Source organism: Zosterops lateralis, assembly GCF_965231275.1.
Source record: "Zosterops lateralis genome assembly, chromosome: Z".
Taxonomy (NCBI): domain Eukaryota; kingdom Metazoa; phylum Chordata; class Aves; order Passeriformes; family Zosteropidae; genus Zosterops; species Zosterops lateralis.
In genome coordinates, this window is record NC_139800.1 from 3461222 (window position 1) to 3487017 (window position 25796).

Sequence of the window (25796 nt, forward strand, 5' to 3'; positions counted from 1 at the left end):
TTCTGTTAACACCTACATTCCATTCAGGTGTACAGACAAATGCCATGGAAGAGGAGGAAAAAGGCTGCAATGAAGTTGTGGAAACACTCATCAATAATAACCAGATCCAAAACCAAGAACAAAGAGGAATTCAACATTCCAGTGATTTATCATCTCCCACTCAGGTTAAGACATTGTTTCTTTTGCAAGGGATATCACACATACAAAACCAACCAGAAACACAGATATATCTGTCTACTACTAAATAAATAGTTAGTTGGGATGGGCTTATTTTCCAAGTTCTGAGGCAACCATTTACAGCTGTGTTTCACCTTACATTTTACAAAATACTGTTATTGTTGCAGGTTTATGGGTAATTCTAAGCAACATTAATTTATCTTTTTTCCCTTGACATCTACCTTTTTATAGACATGACATTCTTCTGTTCTGGAAAAAGTAGGAAATCTTTACTTTGTAATGTCATTTGCTGGCAGACTAGCAGTGTGGATGATGTTTTGAAGCTCTTAATGCTAAAAACTGAAGACAGATTTCTGTTTGATTTTATTCCTTATGAAAAAAAAACAAATTAAAACTCAATTTAAGAATGGGAATTAATGCATTTTTAAAATTTTTTTTTTTTTTAATTTCCAGGCATTCAGCCTTTTTGAATTTAAAAAAAATTGTCTCCCTTATCTTCTAAGACCCTACTAATTAAATCAGAAAAATACCTGATATAAAGGCATGGTTTATACCTTCATCAGACCAGCTCCTAGCAAAGAAACTGCAGTCTTGGCTCTTTCCAGGACATTTGCTTCCACTGAACATTGCAAGTCTTTGCAGCAATAGACATCTGCTCTATCTATGGTAGAGACAGAATTGACAATTCTAAAAAGGAATTGGAAAAGGAACTGGAAAAAGGTACAAACATTACAAACTCTTGTTCTGCAACACACTCAACAGCAGGATACCATATCTTAGTAGGCGGTTTCCTATTAAGAAGAGGATGCCTTTTCTTCCATTATGGAAACAACACAAGTGAGGACTAAACCACAAAGGGATGATTAGCAGATTTCCAGCGTGGAATCACTAATTTTGAGATGAATCAGTAGTTTTAGAATAAGTGAACTATTTGTCTCTCAAATTAACAGATATTCAGTACTGCCTTCTAAACTGCTCAGAAAAAAAGCAGAATTTTTCTCTCTTTTTGATGAACAGACTAATAGACTAACACAAGGCTTCTAATCTAAAGAAGAGCATAAATATTTGTGCCCTGAAACCCATGACTCTTAATAATGTAACAAGAGAAGCCTATAGTACAAAGCTTAAACTTGGATTTTTTACATATGTCAAAGTAAACTCAGCTACTGCCAGTAGTCATACCATCAAGTATTTTCTTTCATATGTTCCTCTTCTTATATTTAAGTATATTCACATATTCTCAAGCAGTAATCTTTTATTCCAAGTTCAAAATGTAGAACATAACTAAATGGGAGCAAAATTGAGAAAATAAAACAAAATAGATAAAATATCTTGCAAAAAATAAATGTGTGAGGGGAAAAAAGTAACAGCTTTCAGAAACAATTATAGTTTAATTAGTTTTCAGTGGATGTTTGCAGACCTCTTGCATCTATTCATTCACAGAAAACAGCTTAAGGATTTTTGCAGTAGCATGGGAAATTTGGCTTAAACATCTATCATTATTAATATAAGTACTCTGAGGCAATTAAGCATGGGAAGCACACAGTGTTAAGAGAGCACGATATGACAGAAATATATGGCAAGAGGTTAGAATACTCAATTCCTGTGCCAGAAGAGGAAAAAATTTGCTTACAGAAATAGACTGTATTTAAATAATAAATAGTAGGAGGTAGCCCTTTATGACAATTCCAATATATTTTTTTAATGACTTAGAAGAATTTGGAGGAAGACTGTGTGGAACAAAATTAAGTCAAACTTTGGAAAACTTGCTGACAAAAGCTAAACTGTATGTATCTTTTATGCATTTTACATCACAACAGTATGTTGTGACTGACTTTGAGCACCGTGCAGTGAGTTCCATGTCTTCAGGATGCTTCTGAAGGTGCAGTTATTTGACTATGCCAGGACTCACAGTAGAGCCTGACCCTTTAATATGCATATTACAACCTAGAAGTAAAAATTTAACATGACCAGTATCTGTCTAGAAAACTTTTTTGTTCTGGGATAAATTGCAATGCAAATCACAGTCTGATGAGCACAAACTATTATCCACAAATAATACAAAGATTCTTGAAATGCCAATGACTTAAGAGCACATGAAGTTTCTCAACGAAATAATGTACAGTATAGTATAAGTACATATACAAAAAACTAAAATGAGGCTATAAGCAACAACGAAGTCCTTCATTCTTCATTTGAAACCCAGCTAAAAATGTCAGATGAAAAGAATACACAATGAATACCCACGGAACTGTGATTTGGAACTTGCTAAACAGGCCAATTACAGGGTAGAGGACACAATTACAAGGCTGTGGTTACTCAAAAGTTTTGTAGGGTTTGTTTTAAGGTTAAACTTTTACTGCTAGAATAAGGAAGTAGACTACCATACTCATCACGCAGGGTACTTCAGGATGACTCAGGAAAGTAACTGCCAGCCATGACATGCCTGAGCACTGGCTGAACAGTTTTTGAAAAACTCAGTCTGAACCTCTGTGTTCTTCCAGATCTGTTAAGTTAGTATTTCCATACTTGCTTACATACAAGAAAAGACAAATTGCTATCATTTAAGTTGCTACAGAAGTAGTTTCTACAGAAGAAGCAGAGCTCTGCATACATACACCAATCCATCAGAAGAACTACTTTTGTCTGCGTATGTAATGCATAAAAAATGTCAGCATAAAGCCTTCCATCACCTGCTCAGGTCTGCCTCCAGAACATGGCCTTTTACAATAAAGAGCCTCTCAGTTTGCCTCTGATGACAAGGCAAAATATTAAATGGCTCCCTTTTTACAGAGTGAATAAATACTCTGGCCACATACACACTTGGAAAGGTATGGGTAACTTACCCATTTTGCAGATGCAAATCAACATAAAAAATTTAATGTCTTTATTAAAAAACTGAGAGGTGACAGAAGGTTAGCTACTGCATATCACCTATCATTGTTACTGTCAAGTCATGTCAGAGAACATAACAATTCAGTGGACTCAAACATTAAAACATTTGCAGCTTCTTGTTCCATTGTCACGTGCCTCCAGCAATAATAATGTTTTAGACTTTTAATGCATACTTCCATTTTTGTGGGTTTTGTGAATTAGTTAATATTTATTTTTGTTTCAGTTTTAGAGTCATAGAATACCCTGAGTTGGAAGAGTTCAACTCCTGGCCCTGCACAGGAGCACCAGAAACATCACACTCTGTGCCTGGGAGCATTGTGCACTTGCTTCTTGAACTCTGTCAGGCTTAGTGACCACTTTCCTGGAGAACCTCTTCCACTGCAAAACACCCTTTGGGTAAAGAACCTTTTCCTACTATCCACCCTAAACCTCCCCTACAGAACTTCAGGCCATTTGCTCAGGTCCTGCCACTGGTCACCACAAAGAAGAGGTCAGTGCTTGCTCCTCTTCTCTTCTCCTGATGAGGAATTTTAACTGCAGTGAGGTCTCCCCTCAGTCTCCTCCAGATGGCTGATCTCAATTCCGACCCTTCACACAGAGAGTATTTCTGGCATATTAACCACAGGGCCTAGTTCTTTTCATGAAAAGTTTTGCACTTGAAACAGTAATGACATGACAGAACCTGAAACCAGATTTTTAACTCACAGCTTCCAGGCTATATAAACTTGGTATGTCAAAGGATACAACTATTTCAAAGAAAATGGAGTTTATTTTTATTCTAATGCTAACTGTATCCCCCACATTTTTTAAAAGTAAGTACTTATTTGGCATTATTATGTTTTCTAGAGGAGAACAGATGTACAATTCCACTTGAAGGCATGTTAATATTTATGGTACTTCACATGTAACATTGTATAGTCAAAACCACAGACTAGAACCAAAAAGAATCCTATGAAAATATGGCACTGTTTTACTGGTAAGTAGTCCTCATAAATAGCTGCTTGTATTTCCTGACTTTAGGTCTTTCTCAGAAAAAAAAAATCAAATACTAAATTTCTTTATCAAGAATATCTCTGGAATACTGAAGAAGCATTTCAAAGTACTACTTTAGTTTTCAAAATTAATATTCTCAACCCTCAACCCTCTCAACCCTCTGAGAAAAGACAAGAGAATTTCTGAGAAAGTCACCCAGTGTGAATCAGTCTCCCTCCCTTATAAACTAACAAAGCCATCCTGCCAAAATAGTGAACCAAAGCTATCAGAGAGAGGCATTTAAATTCCCTCTCATCCATGAAAAACCAAGAAAATGCCCTTTCTGCTTCACTAATTTTAATTGCACTGCAATGTGAAAGTACCCTTTTTCCTTTTCTTAAGTAGATTCTGAATTGAATTTCATGAAAAGAACATGAAAGATAGATAATAAGTATACTGAATATAAAAATGGCTTGGCTCAATCAGGCCTTGAAGTCATGTCCAACTTTCTAACCTTTCAAAAGCAGCTTTCACATGCATAAAACTTATCAGCCTCACACTGAACCTTAGAAAATAGTACCTGGGGCATTCTGATGATCAGTGGTCACAAAATAGACAACACTCTAGGATGGTGGATTTTTTAATCTTCCAGTAACAGTCTTTTAAATGTGACTTGTTTTCCCATACAGCTCAACAAATTCAATTGCATCTGCAATTCAATACTACAGAGGAGAGTTTAGATCAGAATGCAATTTTCTTCAAATGTCCTGTGCAAATACTCCTTTTACTTGATTGTGAAACAGGTTTAGCAGCAACTCAGGAAACTTTGCAACTGTAACCAAAAATGTTATAGAGTAGAAACCAAGAGAGAAAACCAGGGGCACAGGGGTATTATGTACATGAACTATGCAGATAAAGTATCCACTGGGTAAAACTAGGATTTTTTTCCCTCCTAAGAACTTCAGCCTTCAATACAGACTAAACTACAAACTAGAATGCTAATTTTACACACGGGTATTTCAGTACTTAAGGCAATAAGTCCTGAACAACAGGTCCTGTGCCAGACCTGACCTCTAGATGAACCCTCCAACCAAATGTTTTATGTATCCACTAATTAGTGAAGTACTATTAGCAATATGATATATGTACCTGCTCCTTGCTGAAACATGTATTATATACCTTTCTGTATTTAGAAATCAGACAAGGCCAAATCTGGGGGCGGAGGATCAAAGACAACTCCCTTTGTTCCTCCTTGAGCCCTGGCCAGGCTTTGGGAGAAACCCAACAGGAGGATAAAACCTGATGTAACTACTTTAGAAGAAGTGGGACCTTGCTTATTATAGAAGCTGGGCTATTCTCACAGCAAAGTCAGAAGCCTCCTTGCCTGCAAAGGTGGAGGATGCACCACAGGATTTCCCAGCTGCTGGGCATGGTTCTCCTGTGACACCTTCCCTGCACTGATATGTACATCTGAATGAAGGGTAAAGTAGGGTAACCTTTCTTAATCACTATAGGATTCTTTGTAGTAATGATTACATGCATTGCTTAGCATTCTGTATTATAGTAAATTACACTATTCCATAAGTTGGTGCCTGTCTGACCCTACCTGTCAGCAAAAAACTACTCTAAAATCAAATTCCATCATCCCAATTTACAAAAATACGTCTTACAATACCTTCCTAGAATTGATTCTGAAGTTATATATACAGAAGTGAAGCTCTCAGAAAACACAAACCTACTTGAAAACTTTCTGTAATTTATACCAAGCTGCACCAACAAGTTGACCCAAATTTATTATCTCTGCTATCAAATCTGTAAACAGACTATTAAAGAGTCTGTAAAATCAAAAAGTCAAAGTTCAAGTTGGTGAGAAAACAGTTAAAAACATGCCCAAAAATTTTTCCTGCTAGGTAGTTTGATTTAGTATATCACATAACTTCAGTAAACATAAACAAATAAAATTTATGTCGTGGCTATGTTAAACAATATTCACCAGACATTCTGCATGAGTGAAAGCCAGCACTTTTTCTTTAAGTAAGACTGACTAATTACAAATTAAACACATTGAACTTCACTTACAATTTTTAGATCAGCAAAACAAGCATGACTTTTACATGTCTGCATGACATAGATGAGACACTGCTAATTTTGTACTCAGATATGTTTCCCTGGCCAACATATAAGGCTATTTCAAATTAACAAGCACAACTAGAGACTAAGACTTTATCCATGTCACCTAGCCAGCAATTAAATTGCATGAGAAGCTGAAACCAGATGCAACTGTCTCAAGGGTCTTGTACCTACTCAAACAAATCCTCTGTTTCTTGAAGCCTGTCTCAGGCAATCGAATTCTTAGCAGATGACCCCTCCCAAAAATAATATGCCATGGGAAACAGCAAAGTATTTTGCAGTTCTGTTAGAAGTAGTGCAGGGACAGAATCTGCTAGAGCATGAAATACTTCCAGAATATAAATGTTTTGTAGGATCAGGAAGCAAACTCCTCCTTCCAGATTTTTTTTTTTTTAAGGAAATATGGTTGTCATGCCAACAGTTAGAGAACAGTGGGCTGCAGCGACAGCTAGTGATGAAGCCTGTTTCTGTCTTAAAAGAGTTTTCCTGGGAGATTGTCAATGAATTACAGGCTGTTCTGGGCAGCAGCACAATCTCACTAAATACTGCCTGTGATCACAGGTTTGGCTTCTGTAATTATTTTGTGCCTTGCTTCCAGACTCAGGTATTTGACCTCTCAGCAAGAAGGGAGCTTGACACACTTGGCTAGGGTACAGGCATGCACAGAGACCTTGAGGTACATTATCCTTGAGGTCCTGTTGGGATCTGCCAGTTGGGAACTACCCTCTCCAGGGTTTTGTCTATCAGCAGAGTTCAGGGTCTGACTTAAAAGGAGCTAGCAACTGTTCCAAAATCAGAGCTGTGGCTGCTGAATGAGGGAAAAATCCTTGAAAATAAGTGATCTAGTCAACTCCCCAGGACATAGAAGAGACAGTTCAGGACTACAGACCAGTATTATGAAACCAACTTACCGATGAGAAATGCAAAGTTTCATTCAGAAAACCTCATGAGAAGGTAACTATAAAGCTGCAACAGCAGCCACAGCAAGAGAAAAAAAGTGAGGGGTGCCCCTCACCACTGGTAAATAAATCTCCTTTTGTAATACTGCAATAAAAACAAGCCTGTGCATACCTCTGGAAAATGGCATGACACAGAACATAGCTAAAAGGGTGCCTTAAGAATTAAACTATTGCTTTTGATTCAGAACTTGTCTTTAATTTTCAGTGCAACTGCTCTGAAGCAGTGCACTGCACCCAAGTTAACATGAAACAATTAATTCATAGTTTTCATGTGTTATGCATCACAATATTGTCAGTTACAGTCAGGAAGCCACAAGATACAAGTGGCTTATAAAGTAGATAGAAGGTTATGCTTATAAACTATCTACCACCTTTTTATGTTTATATAGTTAAGTATTTCCTTGAATATGTTGTACACTATTATTATGTCATCTTCTAGAAATGTCATTACAGAAAAATCGAGCATATTCTCAAAGACATAAAAAAGTGCTGCTGAGAGCACAGTGGGTGTGACAAAGAACTCTGTTTCACACACATGAAAAACAAGATAATAAAACCTCAGAAAACTTTATTTACGTTTCATTATCTACCCGACATAGTTTTATTCTGAATGTGCATAAGCAACATTACATTATAAATTCCACTGGAGAGACTAAAAAGTATTAGTAGTTCTTATTCTTCCATTTGTTTCATCACACCTTCAAGTGCACCTGAAAGCATCTCAAACTATGTATATAGTAGAGTTATAGTATTAATTGCAGTGCACCATGCAGCAGTCTGTTCTAAGGCAACTCAGCTAATTTGAAAACATGCTTAATTACTCAATAGAGAGAAGAGAGAATAATTTCTCTCAACAGAATAATAAGCCATGGTGAAAAAGGGGTAACATATGTACCATCATGCCTAGCAAGGTTTTTAACTTGGTCTCACAAAACAGTCTCAGAACAATTACTGTCAAGCATATGGGGACCTGCTGAAAAGTTATGTTCAGAGTAGGCATTTAGAGCCTTTTATCAGTGTTTTTAGTGTCTTTAGAAAGACAAAATAAAAGTTATGCCTACTAAATCTCAAGAGAAGAATCAACCAAGTTTACTGGAAGTTCACCCAAGGACAGGCTTAAAATTTGGAGTAATTTTGGTGAAAAAAACTTGAAAATTATTCAACAAGGGCATATGCTAAATCCTCTTACGAAGGAAAGATCGACTAAATGAAACATGATTTTGAAAAGCTGGCAAGGAAGTAGAGCCACAGAAAGGATTAAGGTCTTACTCTGTATCAAAAATTTAACACGAGGAAATACCTTCCACATTAGAAAATGAATTACTGGACTGTGAGGTGTAAGTACCATAGAAGTTATGCAAAAGAATTCAACTCCTCCTTATTCAAATGACGTTGCATTTGGAATTCTGATATCCAGCTTTTGATCAAACTCGTAGAAAGATGTCAGTTCACATGCAGAAAAACTGTGGTAAGTCACTGAAAACAATCCAGAGGTCTAGAAATCAGGAACTAAAGGAAAAGACTGCATAAGCATGGTTGTTAACCTTTAGGATTTACTCAACTGGGAGACACCTCTTCTACAACATAAAGAAATTTTTTTTAAAAAAAGAGTGGCATCAGGCTTCTCTGCATGAGCAGGGTTATTAGGACAATGTAATTAGCTTAAAATCCAATAGGAAAATTCAAATAAAAATAATAAAAAGCCAAACGGGTAAAAACAATCCACTGTGGACTTCTAAGTTCACTACTCAGAAATGCCTAGAAAAGGTCAGGTCCTGAACTTCTATTTTAAATGACACAGGACTGGATGATTGTGTCTGTAGTATGACAGGGATCAGATGATTTATTTTAGGCCTGCCATTTCTGACAATAAAGCACTCAAAACAAATATTACAGCCAAGGCAAGTCATAAAACATGAAAGCCAAAGCTAACTTCTATGCTGCCAAATGGCAGAGTGTTCCATCAGTAGGAAAAGTAGCTTAAAATGAACCTGAGTAGACATACAATATACTGCAAGCACTTCCACTGTAGGGTAAGGTAAATCTTCAAGAATCCAAACAGCAGTTTATGTTTCTAGATCTTTCTTCTTGACTGACTGCTTGAAAATGTCAGTTATTAAACCTCTGCAATTTCACAGACTTGCTTAAATTTACAGCTGGTGATTAATTCAGGCTTTTTCTCCCCTAAGCAACAGGTCTGGTTTAGCTCAGAGTACACTATTGCACAGTGCAGGCTCCCAGGTATTCCATTTTAAACTATGTACACAAGATTTTTACCTATCTTCAGTGAATTATACACAAAACCTACACTGTATATTCTTGTTGCTATTCTCTGTAATCATTCTACAACAAAACTTACTCTGTCAAACCATGTAAGTTTGTTTTGCACTTATAATACTTTATTTGTGAGTTTTGGAAGTCACACTATTATCAAATTTCTGAAAAGTCTTTCCAACAATCATTCCTCACCTCTTTACCACACTCGTGGCACCACAATGAAAAGTCACATACATTATTATTCAATGAATGTAGATTTCAAAGAACAGCAAGAGACAAAATCCCAGATTTGGCTTAGTTAAGTGTAGAATCTTTGCTTTCAGGTCTTAAATTCTTAAATCATTTATCAAACGTTTTGATCTCAGTGGAGCCGATAAATGCTCCAGACTTGGAAATTAAACAGCCTGAGAGAAAGAAAATTTAAGTGAAAATTTCTGAATTCTTAAAAGGATTAAATACAGGTATTTAAAAATATAATAAGGGTGTGTGGCACAGAAAGTTTTAGTATACACTGACTAATAGTTTTCATGAATATTGAAGAATTTTTCATGTGTCTGAAAGATGACACCTAGAGAAGACTCATGGAAATAAGAACAGTTCCACTAAAATGCTATCATTAGTCCTGACTCAGCACTTAGTAAACACTGATTTAAGTTTCTGCAGCACACTTCAAAACTTACTTATATCTTCAACACCGCAGCAGAAGCTGGATAATGAGGTGTCTCCCTGGTGAGAGAGCCCTAAAATTGTGCTCTCCCTGGTGCAGTCCCCAAAATGAAAAGAAAAAACCCACCACAAATGAGTGAATTTCAAGTGTAAAAAATAACGAACCAACCAACCAACAACCTACCCGCAGCCACTGCTTCTCTGTGAGAGCGTCGCTGTAATCCACATCCCTGCGCTGACGAGATCCCCTTCCAAATATTTTCTCCTCTTCCTCCTCACATGTAAGTCTTTCAACTTCAGCATCATCCTTAATAATCCAGGAGGGTAATTCATCCTCCTCCATCAGGCGAGGTTTACGTTTAGGGTTCCTGGCATCCTCCCTGCGACGATCCATGTCCATGCGCTAAAATGGAAATTGGAAAAGGATTAAAATAAAGCTTTAAAGACAATTATTAAGTGAACCATGTCAATTCCCACCTCTCCAATAACACCTGAAAGTCCTTCCCAGGTATCTCCCTTTAAGAATATTCCTAAATACTTCTAAAATGATTCTGTAAAAAGAAGCTACACTCAATTGCTCACTTCCAGTCATAGTCACTACTTCATAACCAGCTTTCACTGGAGGAACTAAGACAACACACAGCCAAGTGACACAAAGCAGATCACAAGAAGACTGCTGTCCCTGTAAGGTTTGACTACCACATAACTAAAAAGAGTAACTAAAAATACACTAGTTTTGTTACCCTGAATATCAGAAGAAAATTTAGAAGAAATAAAGACTCAAAGGGAATTAATAAATTCAGAGAAAATCTTGTTTACACAGAGCCAGAAAGCCAACATGCTCGAACCCCTGAAGTTTCTTCTGATCTTACTGCTGTACCAGAAAAAAATGAAAACACAAAAATATCAGATAAGCTCAGGTGAAGTGTTAAGAACATTAGAAGGTAATGCTGAGACTTTCAGCTGAAATTTAAATAATCATTCATTTCAAGTGTGGTGAACATAGCTCGGACATGGAGACAGAAGATACTTTTCCATGATCCACTGTAGACTCATGAGTGAGATGTTTTATAATCTCCTGGGGAAGCATCCACCTCTATGGCCCGGCTTCCTATGGTCCTGTGAATTGCATCTGCATTGCCTTAAGTACCCAAATCAGGTAATATGAATAGGCATTTCAAATTGGCCATTTGAATAGTCATACAGTACTTAACAGCAGGTAATCAGCTGCTAAGCAGAGAAAACAAACAGATGGCCACTAACATTCCATTTTTGTATTTGAAAAAAAATTGTGTAAATAGACACCAGAATTTGCTGTAGCACCATAAGAGGCTACTGCTTTGGCCACTAAACCTTCATAAAAAAACCTGTTCTCAATTATGTGCAAATGCTTCCCCATGAGTACATGATGCTGCACTTAGCACATGATGCTAACTAGATGTATCATCCTTTTACAATCTGAGCCAAAACACAGACATGCATGCATTCAGAGGTATTATCTCTCCAGAGGGACAGCTCAAGCCCAGCCAAATTTAAAAATTGAGGCTTAGTATTGGCACCATTGGATATGCTGCAACTTCTCTCATCTTGGCACTTTTCAAACACGAGCATTTCTAAAATACTACCACAGGAAGTGCATGTTACAACTTGTTTTCATCATCTTGCCTTGTGCACTGTGTGATTTCTAAAAAGTGAAAAGCAGAAAGCAAGATGTGTGTCTTCAGTCTGCAGGTCCAACTATGTTGAGGAAGCAACTATAAACACATGGGTGTTTTCCCTGTTCCCCACTATTTCAGACAACAGTGAATGTGCTGTGCAGCCTGTAGTTTTTTATAGCAGACTTCCATATTTCACCTTCTGACGAACATCTTACTCAATCTGAATTAATTTCAAAACAAGTCTCACTCAAGCCAAACCTGTGGCTCAGTTCATTGCTAACGTGACAACCAGAAAGCTGCACCAAGTGACAGATCAAACAGGATAAATTAAATAAATTTCTCTATTTCTATTATTTAGCAAAGAACTTGAGTGAAGTCAAAAGATGTATTTTAATGGCATTAAGAACATGAAATCAATGCTGAACTTTGTCTTTTTTCCCCAATGAACATGTTTCTTTGTCTAACACAAATACTTTTATAAAAGTATATTACAATAGCTGTTTTGTGATATAAAAGCACTTGGGAAGGAAAACTGAAGACAGTCTCAGTTAATCTGAGATATCAGAGACACAAACTGACTTTTTTTCTGAGGATACTACTCAAAACCATATTTTTATCTGGGAAACTTCTAGTTATATCTTCCCATATCTTTCCAAAACCTTTGTTTCAAAAAGATATCTACATTATTTTTATATAACTAGAATAATACAATAACTATAATCTTCACTGTCCTCAATGAGGCCCAAATGCTAAAAATAATATGCTACCAACACTTAAACCTAAGAAAAGAACTTGAATGTTCGCACACTCAAGGCCTAAAATTTCCAGTTTAGAAAAACCACAGAGCACTGCTGTCCTGTGAATTGTAAATGGTTATCTAAAACTTTCCAAATTATAACTAAAAGAGTCCTTGAAAAAAAAAAATTGAAGCCACTCAGTGCAAAAACCTTCTAAATTATAACTAAGAGAGTCCTTGAAAAACATTCAAGCCACTCAGTGTAAAACCAGTAATTTATACAACCAGTTCTACTAGATTGAACCTCTTTGAAGCCATTTTTGCTTCAAAGAGGTTAAGTGTATTAGCACAACTGGAGTTTTGGTATCCAGTTGGCCTTCCACTCAAAAGGCACTTTTTACATCAAAAATCATGATTTTTTAATGTTTTATTTGCTTTATCTAAGCAATTTTAATGCTTAAAGGAACAATCCATTTACCAGAAAAGTAACTTACTAAAGGATTCATATGAAATGACCAGAGTTGTACAGAACACAAAAACCTACTGATCTTTTTCTGAGTATTTTCTAAATTTTTTACAATGTGAAGCCTCTAAAAGCCACAGGAGCGAAGTCCACCTGTTCCTTCTTTCTGAATAGTATATTTAGCTTTACAGCTACATTTCAGGTCCTGTGTCAAGTAATTCAGCAAAGTGACTACAGAAGAGATGCTCATGGAACCGAACTCTTGTAGACTGTTTTGGAACTGCTCACTTCAAATTAGTAAAATACATTTTTTTACACACCTAGGATCAGTTAAAATAACAAACCCAAACATATTTTTGTTGGATATTGCTATCTCCTGAATTGTGATCACATATGCACAACTTCAAAAGGGAATGAGGTGGCACAGGCATCTACAGGAAGGAGAATACAGACTACCTTTTTCTCTCTATCTGACTGCGCAAGACTTGAAATATTGACAGAAAGACAAATAGTTCTGAATGGCAAAATTGCTTTTCAGACTTTTCTTTTATAAAGAAACAGTTTACAAAGATTAAAACCAACTTTTGCACTAACGATTTCAATTATCTCTTAGCCATTAATATTTAACTACAATAATTCTGTCATACTATTTTCAAACCACTGGCTTTCAAAGTATGTAGTTTTGCCTCTAAAAATTTTTACCATTAAAAAAAAGTTTCTGTTAAAAACATCTTTGTTTTTATTTTATCCAAAATTCATATGAAAAACATAAATTCAGCCCACACAGCTTCATCAATTACTTGGATGCAGGGCTTGAAGGGATATTAAACATCTTGACAATGAAAAACTGTGAGGAGCTGGTGACTCCCTCAAAAGCAAAGAGGATCTGCAGAGATACCTTGACAGAAGAGATGACTGGGAAATTAGTAATAGTATGAAGTTCGAAAAGGACAAGAGCCACATTCTGATTCTGCACCTGGGTTGGGGCAACCCTGGATGTGCAGACAGACTGGGCAATGAGGTGCTGGAAAGCAGTGACACAGAAAGGGACCTGGGGGTCCTGGGCAATGACAAGCTGAACATGAGCCAGCAGTGCCCTGGCAGCCAGGAGGGCCACCCCTGTCCTGGGGACATCAGGGACAGCATCAGCTGGGCAAGGGAGGGGATTGTCCTGCCCTGCTCTGCTCTGGGGCAGCCTCACCTCCAGTGCTGGGGGCAGCTCTGGGGCCACAACAGCCCAAGGGGAGGACACAGAGTGTCCAAATGAGGCCACAAGGAGAAGAGGAGAAGCTGCATGAGGAGCAGCTGAGGTCACTTGGTCTGTTCAGCCTGGAGGTCACTGAGGGGAGAGCTCAGTGCAGTTACAGCTCCCTTGTGAGGGGAGGAGCAGGGGCAGGCACTGGTCTCTGCTCTGTGGTGACAGTGACAGGACCTGAGGGAAGGGACTGAGGCTGTGTCAGGGCAGGTTTAGGTTGGGTATCAGGAAAAGGTTTTTCACCCAGAGAATGGCTGAGCACTGGAACAGGGTCCCCAGAGAAACTGTCACAGCACCAGACTGACAGAGTTCAAGAAGTGTTTGGACACTGCTCTCAGTCACCTGATGTGGTTCTTGGAGCGTCCTGTGCAGGGTCAGCAGTTGGAATCGACCCTTGTGGGTCACTTCCAGCTCAGCATATTCTGTGATTCTGTGAAAACTGTCTTCACTCTAGGCTCATCAACTGTTTTACATTAATCAGGCTTCAATTTAATACTAAAAGTTGAAGCAAACAGACATAACTTCATCAGCTACTTTCAATCATGGATTGGTTCCTTCCTTCTGGGCCTGAAGGAGAAATCACAAACTCTTTTCTAGAAGCATATCCACTTTCACAGAACTCAGGGTATTTTCAGTCAATAATTCAGATGAATTATTTTAGTTTTGGATCACATGGCCACCTCTTGGTTTGTGTCACATAAATCTCTTTACACTCAAATCACTGACGGAAAGTTTAAAAAGAGAGGTGTTTGTAAGCACTCCTTTTCTGTGCAACCTGGCTTTACTGATTTCAGTTCTGATGAACACTTAATGAATCTTAGCACAAAATCACTAAACTGGCAAGTCAGCAATGACAAAAGAATAATCATATGAGGGAATAAGACCTTTTCCAACAGTGTATGTGAACAATTGTAACTTAGATAAAAACGGCCCCTGCAAACTTGTATAACAGCAATTTTTTACAGACGAAGTCTTGAGCAGAAGACTAAAAGGAACTAAAAACCTGTACCAGGTACACTAATTTCGCACTGGACCTATCAGGAGTTGTTTCTGTGGATACCACCAGATACACTTCCATTTATGCACACAGGAGTTTCTGTTGTTTTCCACCTTGCAGAAGAAAGCAGCCTCTGTAGAATTAGGGGACTTTGTGCTTTACCATTAAGTACTTAAGCACAGCCCTGTACTGGTGTCAGTGAAGCCCAGAGGTCCTCTAGCAAATAATACAAATGTATAAATACAAATAATACAATGTACAAATAATAAAAGGCAAGAGCCACACCTACAAAGGCATTTGAGTAATTATTCCATCAGTGCTGCAGTAGCATAAATAAAAAGGGAACTACTAATAAAAAGAAGTGTCACACTGGAATCACTAACTCTATTTTGGTACCTGTTCCAGCGGTTTTAGCAGCAGAGATGCAGCTAACTGGATTCTTGAAAAAAACATCAACAACACCCCAGAAAACAGCATTGGTTAGTCTACTAATTTATTTCCTTGTTAAGTTCTTGTAGTGTCCTTGCCAATATCAAAGTCCAAAAGCAAAAAGAAACGTTGAATAGTGAAAGTATGCTGTAGAATTAGCAAGCCAAACTGTGACTGACATTTTTGCACTAAAAATATCTCAGGCTGAGTCAAGCTCTTCCTCCCGATTGTCACTGTTTCACTGACAGCAAGCATCTCTGAAGTCTTTCTGTCATTTGAGGAACTCTGTATTTAGGTGGACTACAGTTCTTTCCTCAGATGAACAGTGCAGTAAATAAAACCTATTCCTCCAGTCAAATTTTGACAAACTTGAGTGACAAAAAGGTTAAGGCCTTTATTAAAAAAAAAACCACTAGAGAAGATAATTTTTTATGATTACACCATCCTTACCATGAAGAGATCAAATTCCTCCTCCCGTCGAGCAATCATCTGATTCAGTGTTTCATCATCAGGAACTTCATCTTCTTCCTGGTTAGAAAGATGGATAAAATTATTAAGAAGTACTCACATGCAGCTTGAAGTAACAGCCTCCATCAGTTCAGAGCTCCACTGGCCCTCTTTCACTGACAACATGTGTGAAGCACTTAAACTGAAACTAAACCTTTTAAAGTGTTCAGCTATTCAGAAGTAACAAAACAACATGCTGAGAATGACAAATGAGACTTATTACTGCCTTCAAAATCTGAGAATGAGGAAATGAGCAAATACAAACCCAGGAAATTTTGGGTTGTGGTTTTCCTGGGTCAGAAGCACAGTTAAGTGCTTTGGTTAAAATTGATGTGTTTCCTACTGTTCTGCTATTCTACAATACTCCTCCAGAAATACCATTCTAGATTTTGAGGTCCTTCCTGTCAAAGCAAGGAGACTGAAAAACTCCTGATTAAATGAAAAGAACAAAACATGCTTTTATCCTAGAAAATAACCCTCCTGAATCACTTTCTCTCGACCATTTTCTGCTTACAAATTGAGATGTGAACATTTTACTGCAGACAAAATGGATTATTTCATGAAAACAGAAACAGAGACTACAAAAACAATTTGGAACTGAATTTTCAATTGAAAATGTTAAAGCTGAAACTGTTATGACACCCACTTTAAAACAAAGCCCAAAATGTTCAGCCTTCCTCCCTGAACTAGCCTGAAACCACAGACAACAGGTCACTCTACACAGAGCTTTCTGAACCAATGTTACACCATGCTACAGACCTACAAATTTCCTAAAAACTCATGTTTTGAACCCAGTTTAACAGGAGTATAGAATGCTGCATGTAGCATCCAAAAAGCTAATATCCTGTAGCTTTTCTTTCAGAAATAAGAACCCATTTATATATCCACACATCTTCCCTCCAGTGTCTGGATTTCTACACTCAGAAAAAAATCCAAAACAGTTCTCATTAATGTAATTCTCAAGGAACACCTTTGTACCTCAATGAATATATAATTTAAATTTAAACATGAACCAGGCAACTGGGAAAATGATTAAGAGAGCTAGAAGAGTTCTTCTAAAGAGAGTGAGAAGAGTTCTCACTTCTAGTCACTCCTCCTTCTCTGCTCACAAAAAGGAAGTCACACAGGTTACACATACAGAGAAAAAAAGATTCTTTTATAAATGTCACCATCACAAAAGGCCCACATACTTCCTTATTATCTCAGAGTAACTTTTGACCTGAAAAAAAAAGTGACCTCACAGCAGAAGTGTAACAACAGTGTCTGCATTATCAGCAGTTAGGCTGAATAATCCTGTGGCCAAACAGGTAGGCTTGGCAGAAGAAAAAAATGTAAATAAACTCAAGTGCCAACAAAAAAATTACACTATGAATAAGTAATTTCTAAGCACTTGACATACATTGCTATTATTCTAATAAATCTTGCTAAACACACAGAAATTACTTCTCTGCTTTATCTAGTACTGCTAAAAGAAAAAACTGATCAAAAGAAAAAGAAAGAAGAAAGAAAAGTAAGGGAAACCTTGATTTTGAACTTAAAAAAAAAAACCTACTTAAAAAGGATGAACAGAACATAGCATTCTAAATACAAATGAGAAAAGTTTAAAGCATACTTAGCATGGGAATATTTAACCAGATGATCAGTAAACAGTATCTTTGTTAGATATGCCAGTCCACATTTGTAAGTCAAAGTTGTACCAACACTGTTGAGTTTAACTTTTAATTGACAGATTTATTTTTTTCCCCATCAATCTCCCATTTGATACTCAGTGTTGCTGCAAAGGAGGAGGAAAGGCTGACCAGTGCAGGGTGATGCAAATTCAATTCCCCTTAGTCCTCAAGAGATTGAGTGTTTGGGCAGAATTTTGCACAGTCTCTGTTCATAAAGAAGTATCACTTGAAAGCTTCAGCTGTGAGTCAGACTGCAATATCAGTGCTTTAAAGACTGATGCTGAGCTATGGCAAATAAACCTTTAAATCTGCTTGCTTCAGGATGGCAGACTAAGTATATTTGAAGGACACAAAAGAAACAAAGCGTTCTAGAGTCATCTACAAAATATGGCAGCCCTGACTTCTGAAATCCTGTCAGATAAATGCTTCACAAACAAAGTAATCCTAATTTTTAAAAAAACTCACAGGATAACTGAAAAGGTCTGCTAGTTTCAAGTTAATCCATCTACTCAAACAGAAAGCATGGTAATTTTAGAACTACAGGTTTACTTAATCAAAAATGGTATGTATGTATATCACCAAATTTCTGCATTAGCACCACAGATAAAAGACTATTACTGATAAAAATGTTTGTCACTCTTCTTTAATTTCTATGAAGGTTATTAAAATGATACATAATTTCATCTTAATCATGCTTTTCTAAATGCATAATGCAGAGTTTACACAAAAGGATTAATGACTGAAGAAGTAAAATCCTTGATCTTTGAAACTTTACTCCATATAATGAAGGATGCCAGTGAAACCTCAGGCTGTAGAATCCTCTGTCAGTGAGCACCTTATTCAGACACATAAGCCCCACTCAGAGGCAAGATCAATCTCAAAAGTTCTGTCTTTAGCCACTACAGGGTATTTTCAAGGTGGGAAAAAGTCAACACTGATCAAAAATCTCTCTCTGTGTGTCATAAGTATAACTGACACATTTATTTAATTTCTCCCAAGTATGGCTTTTGTCTAAAAACAAATGTTCAAATTAAGAGAGGAGTCTGCAGTGACAGGTGAAACAATAGGTTCACCATTCCAGATTTACAGTTTAACAGAAGAACACAGTGAAAAGAGAGGGACACTCAGTCACCCTACAACCTCACTTCCCACTATTAAAACAAAAGACTTGGCAGCTCTCTTTAAACAGCTAATTATTTCTCACAGAGAAAGTGATGATGAGAAATCCAGGCTGGACACAGCAACACAAAGAAACTGTTACTTTCTGGCTTGTCCTAAGCCCAAGGCACACCAAAGCAGATCTTAATTCTTAAATAAGGTTCCAAAGGAAGTACAATAAGTAGGCTCCTTCAAAACTCAACCTAGGTAGTACTAGCTGCTCAGCATGTATGAAAATCAAATTGCCTAGCTGAACATACATATTGGACTTAGGAAATGTTTTATAATCTGTTCTGGAAAAAGTCGTTGTTTGAACGCAATTAATTGCCAAAATTATAAAGGGTAGAATGGGTTTTAAGTTGCAATGCCTAATTCTACACTAAGATTTAACCACAAGCATTACATCATACCCATAACAGGTTACAACCTATTACTGTGACCATAAAAAAAGATAAAAATTAAGTTATTTTTCTGAATGGATGGTAGGGAATTATAATGAACTTTTTAATTTCAAGAGTTATGAAAATCTTTGTAAATGATGAGTAAAAAAAGAGTCAGTACTTCCCGAGTAATTATTTCTAACTATCTCACCTCATTTTCTTCTTCATGCTCCAATATAGCTTGCAGGAAGGCTCTCCTTTCATGGCTTGAAGATTTCTGATCAAACATTCCTGCCTGAATAACTTTCTGATCTACATTCAGCTTGTACTTTGCTGCAGCAAGAATCTTCTCTTCCACACTGTTCACAGTGCACAATCTCAGGACTCTCACTTCATTCTGCTGACCAATTCTGTGAGCTCGATCCTGGGCCTGCAAGTCCTATTAGGCAAAGAACACAGAGAGTAATTAAACACAGAGAATGAACACAGATAGTAAAACTCTTCTTAGAAGTCTGGCTTCCCTTACTTTTTACATGTGGCCATTGAGTATTATGTGATTTCTACACAGTTGCACAATAGCTGAAAACACATGCATTTAAGTATGTACTTCTAGAGATATTGAACTAAATTTCTTAAAAATAATAAAAAAAAAAGGTGGCAAAGGCATAATTCAGTTAACCCTTCTGGCTTTTTAAAAAAAGCCAAAGTGGCATGATATCCTCTTTTTCTGGTAATCTGTACTTACTACTAGCCACCACAGAGTAAGTTCATAGCCTCAGGCCAAGACTATGGCACTTACATGGTCACCTAATTTTGTGACACAGGTAGCATTCAGCATAGCCTTTACTAAAGTAAAGTACACTAAAGCTTATTACTATTTTACTACTAATACTATTTATTTACCCTTTACTTTACTAAAGTATACTACTAAAGTACTGCTAAAGTATACCAGCAGTGTACTAAAGTATACTACTAGTATACTAAAATATTGCAAACTATCAAACGGTAGGGAGCTGGTTATTATATCCTAAAGAATGAGTACAGTCATACAAGTGAAGCAGGTTTGTAACACTCCTAGCACTGAGTGCACCCCAAGACTCAGATAAAATATATATGCAGGCACAGAATTACCTCATCCATAGAAACCAAAGTATTTCCTGATTGTGGCAGTTTGCTTCACTAATTCCTCTCAAAGCAGCATTTTATCTCTTACTTGAGTTTTTTCCTTTCATCCCAGGCTAAAATGTCTATTTAAAGAAGCAACTCAGAAAAACACCAGGGATTCTTTACACATTTCATGAAGATAAGAAAATAAAAATAACCTGATGAGGATTCCAGTCACTGTCAAAGATTATAACGGTGTCAGCAGCCTGGAGATTTAAGCCTAACCCTCCAGCCCTTGTACTCAGCAAGAAGATGAAGTATTGTGACCCAGGTTCATTGAACTTCTTCAACAGAGCAGCTCGATCCTCTGATTTTGTTGTGCCTGAAAAAAAAAATTAAAAATATCACATAACAAATATGTGAACTGAAGTAATATAAATACAATGCCTGTTGCCAAAAGTACATGTGGAAGGGTTATTTTAGTGTGCTGCTTTTTGACATCTCTGCCACATTTTCCATAACACTGGCCATGAGTGTTTAGGTCAACTGCCTATCACACTGATGACATGAACTTCTCTTTAAATTCATTTGTTTTGACATTTCTAAAGTAGATCTTAAAATGTTGGCTAACACTGTTAAACCTTTTTATAACTCACATAAATTTCAATTGAAGCTACTATACACAAACACAAGAGAGCTCTAGTTTTGATTAATGCCTTCTGGCTACGGCAGCATTAAATATTTTTAAAAGCTACTTATATAGAGATTTATCAAAATGTCACTATTTGCCTTCGGAGTCATAGTTAATACCAAAAGACTGCAAATTCTTAAAATGACCCATCTTGAGGGTGATATATGTATAGAAAATGAAGTTATTAATCTTTTTTTATTACTGTGGTGGGTTGTTCCCCAGCTGGCTGCCAGATACACCCCCTGCCTCCCCAAACTCAGCAGTACATGGGGAGGAATTAAGACAGAAAAGCTCCTGTCCTGAGATAAAGGCAGCTTAATGAAAGTGAAAGGTGTGTATGCAACAAGAAGAGGAATTTATTTACTACTTCCCAGCAACAACCAGATGTCCAGCTGCTTCCTGGCCAGCAGGGCCTCAGCACCTGTGATGACTAATTGGGAAGACAAATGCCATAACAAGCCATGTCCCAGCATCCTCCTCTTTTCCCTCAGGTTTTATTGCTGTTCACAACTCTTTGGTGAACCTGGGTCAGCTGTCTCACCTGGGTCCCAGTTTGAGGGATCCAGGGTGTTTGGAGAGAAAGCTTGACACTGCAAGAGCTGCTCAGCAACAGCAGAACACTGGGGTGGTGTCACTGATGATTTTACAAACCATAAATGCAAAGCACAGCATTACATGGGCCATCAGGAGGAAAATTAACTCCATCCCTCCTGTAGCCACCACAATCACACAGCCAAACTCTGCTGGCCCACTGCTGACACAGTGAACCCCATAATAAGCACATGAATTGGGTAGGAAACATGTAAGATCACAGCTGGGCAGAACCTGGATAGATTGCATTCCAGTATGGAAGAAACCTGTCACTATGAAACTGGAAGAGAAGAAAAAGGGTTTATCTAATTTAATGAACTACCTGAAGAAGACAATGAGGTGTATTTAGCATACTGTATCTTCCCATAAACATTCTGGTATGAAACAGAATTAATTTAAAAATACATGATGCAATGTATTCTGAAACATTCAAAATGCAATGTAATTTATCCTTCTTTAATAGAAGTATTAAAACACATGCAGGCCAGAGATGTGAAGAGGGCTTTGTTAACATGCTAATACGTTCTTCAGGTGGTTTTGGCATTCTATGGCACAGTGATATAGCTCGTTTGTGTGTCCCTTTCACAACCCCATTTTATATTCAAGTATGATATTGGTTGAAATTCATGTTAATGAATATTTGCAAAGGATGAGAATATTTCTTGGTACTACTTTTCTTCTAATAAAGAATGAAGCCAAGAGTCAATTTAAAACATCGTTAAAAATATTGAGAAGAAACTTCAAGTCTCACTTTTACTGTTTTCTGTATTTATATTAAATCATTGTTCTCTACTAAAAAAGTATTCTGATAAACACTGCTGGTCCTATGTAATGTGTGAGACAAACATTAAGTAAAAATGATCACTATTTAAGAAGCTCAGTATGAGGCAGAGATCATCAACATGGAAGACAACCAAAATTAAAACTTCTTTCAAATAGGCTGAAAACTCAGGGGGGATATGCTATTTTTAATTTTTCTTCCATAAAATTGTGGGACTCAATTACAGAATCAAATAGACTGAAAAAGACCTCTGAGATGGAGTTTAACATCTGATCAAACACCACCTTGTCAGCTCAACCACGGCACTAAGTGCTGCATCCAACCTTTCCTTAAACACCTCCAGGGATGGTGATTCCCCCACGTTCCTGGGAAGGCCATTCCAATGTCCAATCACCCTTTCTGTGAAGAAATGCTTCCTATTGTCCAACCTGAACCTCCCCTGCAGCTTAGGACATGCTCTTGCCCTGTCACTGGGAAAAGAGCCCAACCCTCCTTACAGGGAGTTGTAGAGAGGGATCAGGTCACCCCTGACCCTCCTCCAGGCTAAACAACCCCAGGTCCCTCAGCTGCTCCTTACAGGACTTGTGCTCCAGACACTTCAACAGCCTTGTTCACCTTCTCTGGACATGCTCCAGCATCTCAATGCCCTTCCTGGAGTGTTCAGAGATACTGAACAGAATGAAGATATTAGTATCTAAAATGTTTCTAAATCATCTTTTCGTTTGAAGTAATAAAACATATCTACACATGAAGAAATTGAGGCTTTTGATTTTCCTGTGAAATTTGGGCATCATGCTGAAATTCGGCTATCCTGTGAAGGGTAGCAGTTGAAATTTAAACAGAAAAAAAAATGAATTTATTCCATCTGAGTACAGACCTAACATTTGCCCTATCATTTGTCATCATGGGAATATTTTCAGGTAATTTATACAGTGATGACTGATTGGGACCCTGGATTTAAACCCTGTGTGGAAAAGAGATGAGCCTTTAAGCAGCATATTTATACATAAATCTGCATTCCTGGAATAGACCTGAGTCTAAACTGATGAAAATAATCCACTGACCAGGTTAAACAGATAAAAGAAAACACTGAAAGAGACAGAGAAAATTACTTCTACCAACAGAAGCAAAAAGTATGTCTTCTCTGCTCCTTGTCTGGAAGAATATGGGAAATTCTAACAAGATGCCACTGAAGGATCTACTGGCATAATTTCATGGTAAATACACTTCCTGGATGATGAAATAGTATTTTGAACCTCTTTTCACTTTTGTATAATCACAACACAGCACTGTTAGGAAAACACTAGGAGAACCCAGGGCTCCCATGGCCAGGCTACCTCTTATCTTAGTATTTATCCTCTTTTCCACTTAACTTACCATCCAGACGCAGGTAAAGGAAGTTTCTAAATGCAAAGTAGTCCTCCATAATGGTCATGAGTGATGTCATTTGACAGAAAAGCAGCACACGATGGTTGGTAGCCCGTAACTTTGGTAGAATGCGATCGAGTAGCTCAAACTTCCCTGAGGCCCGATAAAGTTCAGCTCTGTTGGAGAGAAGCAGCACAGTAAATGCCAGGGTAAGCCCAATAATTCTGTCAGAGTCTAGCAAAAAGACTGATTTACTTAATCTAAACAAGACCAATAGCACTTTTCTTTCTTTAAAATAGCACGTTGATTAAAATAAACACAAGTGAAGTTCTGTTTTCCTGATTTTTCTTCAATTATACAAAAACTGTGCCAACTTTCAATCACTCAGTTCTTTTTTTATTATTTATTAAAACAAATGTTATTTCTCAGCTAAATAAGCATTCTATAAGCTAAGACATTCACCTGCTGTTATGTTCTCAACTGGCATTAAAAACAGCTTTGAAACTGCAGTTTCAAATTGTACTCATCAGGCATTTGTTGGAAACAATTCCCTTTCCACTCAACTACTGTGCACGTGGAAGTGAAATACTGCAAACTGAACTAATATATGGAGATAGTGCCAGGAATTTGATATAGGAAATACCCTTTAGCCATACAACCTGAGTAGTCCTGAACAGTGTTTAGCTGCTTTGATTAACTACTCTCTTGTCTTCTATGCAAAGAATTGCAAAACCCACTCCTAGCACTGAAATTCTGCCCATAACCCAGAAAATGAAGAGAAGTAAACAGAATGTCTAAATCAGCACCACAGTGATACACTTTACAGAAATAAAAAAGCTACTTCATGTAGCTTTTCTCTAACCTTGAGTCTGTACTCTCAAAATGCAACTTATCATTAGCAATGGCACAAACTCCAGAAGATACACAGCTTTCTGATATGCATAAACATGTAAACAGCCAAAGACTAAACTGTTTTGGAGACAAATGTTCTGGTATACTAGCTAAGGACACAAACACTCTGGTGTACTAGATAAGGAAAAAAAAAATCATTAAAACCTAAACAGGAAGAAAGTTAGGTGGATGATACACACTTTTTGTTTAGAAAGCATCCATTAACTTGACAGTTGCACAGAGCGTCAAGAAAAATAAAGCAAATCTTTTTCATTTCAGATAATTGAAGAAATGCTATTTAAATTTGGAAAAGAGATAGTAAAGAAGAAAAAGTAGGAGGCAAAAGTAACAAGAAAGTGAAGAAAATCCTAACAGATATCTCTAGAGTCATCCCAATGAATTCCAGATGATATATTTTTTCCAAATAAGGGGAAAAGAAGACACGAGTCTTTTCTGTCTGCCATCCTGAAAGAGATGGACAGTCATTAAAAGATCTTAAAACACTTCTACTACTCTCACTATTAGTACTGCTGGAGTACCATTAGGTTTTGCTTTACATATGTGCCCTGAACTTCTTCTGCCTTTCTACGGTTTTGCTTTACATATGTACCCTGTACTTCCTCTACCTCTGCATTAAAGGCTTGACTTTCCTAACATGTAGCTTGCAGAAAAACAATGTGATTATTTATTCCAATACAACACCATGGACAGCAGGAAAAACAGAATGTTACCCGTTAATGACACCATTTGAGTAGCCCAGATGTTCAGCAAAGGACTCCTGCAAAGTTATAAGCAATAAACATATTACAAACTACACAGCAACCCAAAATTATGCATTCTTATAGCAATCAAATTAAATACATGAGTATTGTGGGTTGAGTTCAATGATGGTCATACTCTTGGAAACCACCTTGTGGCAACAGTGCTCTGCTTAATGTTTTCCTGTACTATTATTTGAAATTCACGATTTGTGAAAGTGACTTCTGCAGCATATGTTTTACCAGATTACAAATATGGTAGAATATTAATTAATTTATACTA

The 25796-nt window shown here is 37.2% G+C and overlaps 1 protein-coding gene across 4 annotated transcripts in view; it reads right to left on the reverse strand.

The window, feature by feature from the left end:
* Positions 1 to 25796, reverse strand: part of SMARCA2 (SWI/SNF related BAF chromatin remodeling complex subunit ATPase 2) — a 119543-nt gene that overhangs the window by 26945 nt on the left and 66802 nt on the right. For all 4 annotated transcript variants that reach the window (XM_083884149.1, XM_083884151.1, XM_083884152.1 and 1 more), the window contains exons 23-28: positions 25487 to 25533; positions 23874 to 24040; positions 20652 to 20815; positions 19541 to 19768; positions 16065 to 16142; positions 10261 to 10479 (exon numbers count right to left, since the gene is read on the reverse strand). In XM_083884149.1, coding sequence (XP_083740275.1) covers positions 10261 to 10479; positions 16065 to 16142; positions 19541 to 19768; positions 20652 to 20815; positions 23874 to 24040; positions 25487 to 25533 — 903 coding nt within the window. The remainder of the gene's footprint in view (positions 1 to 10260; positions 10480 to 16064; positions 16143 to 19540; positions 19769 to 20651; positions 20816 to 23873; positions 24041 to 25486; positions 25534 to 25796) is intronic.